This window comes from Atta colombica, unplaced genomic scaffold, assembly GCF_001594045.1.
Source record: "Atta colombica isolate Treedump-2 unplaced genomic scaffold, Acol1.0 scaffold21, whole genome shotgun sequence".
NCBI classification, from domain to species: Eukaryota; Metazoa; Arthropoda; class Insecta; order Hymenoptera; family Formicidae; genus Atta; species Atta colombica.
This window is the reverse complement of record NW_017259305.1, coordinates 2,025,738-2,028,502: the sequence shown is the minus strand read 5'-3', so window position 1 is coordinate 2,028,502 and position 2,765 is coordinate 2,025,738. Positions and strand designations below refer to the sequence as shown.

At 29.3% G+C, this 2,765-nt stretch overlaps 1 protein-coding gene across 1 annotated transcript in view; it reads left to right on the top strand.

Moving 5' to 3' along the window:
- The first annotated feature begins 602 nt into the window (after positions 1-602).
- The window catches only part of LOC108687582, an 11,074-nt gene continuing 8,911 nt past the window's right edge, over positions 603-2,765 (top strand). Inside the window, exons 1-6 of the mRNA XM_018193432.1 lie at positions 603-698; positions 767-972; positions 1,193-1,323; positions 1,584-1,796; positions 1,870-2,014; positions 2,294-2,431. Of these exons, the coding sequence (XP_018048921.1) occupies positions 1,787-1,796; positions 1,870-2,014; positions 2,294-2,431 (293 nt within the window). The 5' untranslated portion in view covers positions 603-698; positions 767-972; positions 1,193-1,323; positions 1,584-1,786. The remainder of the gene's footprint in view (positions 699-766; positions 973-1,192; positions 1,324-1,583; positions 1,797-1,869; positions 2,015-2,293; positions 2,432-2,765) is intronic.

Genomic DNA, 2,765 nt, shown 5'->3' with positions numbered 1-2,765 from the left:
ATTATTTTATTTTATTAATATTATGTTATATTGTTGTATTATATTTTTATATTTACATCAAAAACGCATTTATTAAATGCATTTTTATACAAAATGAATCTGAAATATTTTTTTCAATACAGAACGTTTTCAACCATTACGCATGCGTAACATGCTCTAATCATATCAACTTCTGATGTGAAGCAAATGGAACGTGCTTCTAATTGATCCATGGAATATGCTCTAACGCGACTCAACATCTAATCGCCATATTGGTTCAGGTGACGCAAATGTATTGAAGAGTGTTAGGCATGTTGGAGCGTGCGACGCGGACAAATCTTAGGCCACTGGCTCATGCCGCTTACCGCGCATGTAAGGCTGAGTTTATATCTTAACGGAAAAGCGGAAAGCAGAAAAGCGGAAGCCAATTAGAATTCGCGGAAAGACAGAAGCAGACAAGCGAAATGTACTACCTATTACTACTGCGAGTTCCGATTGGCTTCCGCTTTTCCGCTTTTAGTTTTTCTGTCAAGGTGTGAACCCGGCCTAAGGATGCACTCAAATGGAGCGGATCTGCGGAATAAAATTATAAATATAAAATTATATATATAAAATTGGCGGAATTAACGTGATTGATCATTGCTTCGTCCATTTTTATCATTTTTCTTCCGCGAATTTTCTTTATATTTAACGGATTCCGCAGAGATATGTATTGAATTGTATGTGCATTGTGTTTATATCTTAACCCTTCTTTATATACTTTATATACTTTATATACTTTATGTAGAAGTCTTTGTGCGCCTTGACCGAATAGGACGTGTTTACGCTCTGGCTCGGGTATTGTATCATTTAATATTTTTGGAAAGTGAGACCGACTTGACAATTGCATCATATAAAATTCAAGCAGGAATTTCAAGTTTACAGAATTCCTTCCATTCGTCTGGACGCGCATGCGGTACGGAATAATTGAGAATGGCAAACAATGAAAATATTGTAAGTATATTATAAGGTAATTCTTCAGAAGAGTTTCCTTATCTCCGATTTCGATAAAATTAGGATTATTTGATGCGTTTTTGCATAAAACGAAAGAATCTAGCAGAATAATTTCATCGAAATCAGAGGTGAAGAAGCTCTTCTGAAGAATTACTGTATGTAATATTTTAAAATATTTTAAAATAAAAAGTTTTAAAATGTTGTTACGTAACTTTTGAAGAGTAAGAGTAAGATATGGATATTATGAATGGTTTTTACCAGAAAATTATGATTTGCTGCAACATTCTTGTTTCCATCCATTCGATGATGACAAAAAACTTATTATTGACGAAAATCTGATTGTAACTGTAGGTAAGTCTACATTGCATTATAAAAGTCTATTATAAATTACAATACAATAGGCAATAATACAAATACAAATGCTTTTTGCGCATATTTCAAGAATAAACTTATAAGATCAACAATGCATTTGCAATTGTACATAGAACCTATTGATTACAATAAAACGCAAAAAGCAATCTAGAATGAAAAGGAAATGTAAATTTTAGTTTTAATTTGGCCGTTAAATTATTTAATCAAATTTATAATTATTTTTTTCATTAATATTATAGTTTCTAAAATCACCGAAGACGAATATATGTCTGAATATTTTGGAATTGAAAATTGAAGATATCAATGAAATTACAAATGAAGTTACTATTGATGAATTTTTAATTACATGCGTTTCTCAAAAAGGATTATACGATTATCGACTCCCTGCCAGTTCCAGTTCAACTAATCTCAAAAGAAAACATTATGGCAAAAAGTTTTGAATATGATGAGAGGTATGTAACTATATATGTGATACATAATTATAATGATTTAAACAAATGTTTATTATAATTATTTTCTTTTAAGGACAATTATCTGCTGAAAATGCAAAAAACCGTTGGAAATATTTGAGAGATTGCTATATGAAAGCGAAAAAAAAGCAACAAACTTATATTCCCAGCAGCTCTGGAACAATTCCGAAAAAAAAAATACATTTCACTTTTTTGAGTAAATGAAATTCTTGATGACACCTTGCAGAAGTTATCTCAATAAGTATCTATTGTGATTTATTTATTTATTTATTTATTTAATTATGTTTATGTTCACATGGAAAATATTGAGTAATATAGAACATTTAATCTAAAATAAAAATACACATTTTATTGTAGTTTACTATATTTTGTTAAATGAATAATATTTATACATTATTAGAGCACTAGTTCTTATATTATTAGTATATATAAAGATTGAAAAGAGTTCAAAAATATCATTTTTTTCTTTCAAAATGCAGCAATTTATCAAAGGCAGCTCCATCAACTAATAAATCGCCATTAGCATTATCGGCTACTACACCATTGCCAATGTCCAGTAAGGAATCTAAATGCTCCATATCATCCGATATTGTAGATGACTATTCACCAAAAAATAAGTATATTACATCATTCATATGGACAGAAAGGAACAGAAAGGATATGAGGAAAGCATACATAGAATAGGATAGCGTTCATTCTATTTACGATAAATGAGAAAATGTGAATGTATTGCTTAGTATTTTAAAATTGTATGAAAAAGCATATTTGAATTTAAAATTTTAGAGAATATCATTTTGTGCGATAAATGTGATTATTGTACACATGAGAAGTAATTTTTATATCTATGTATGTTACTTTGATTATATAGTATAAAAACTAAATAAACATCATGGAAAAACTTGTTATATATAAAATGAGTGCCTTTATCACACAAAAGAGTTTACTTTCAAT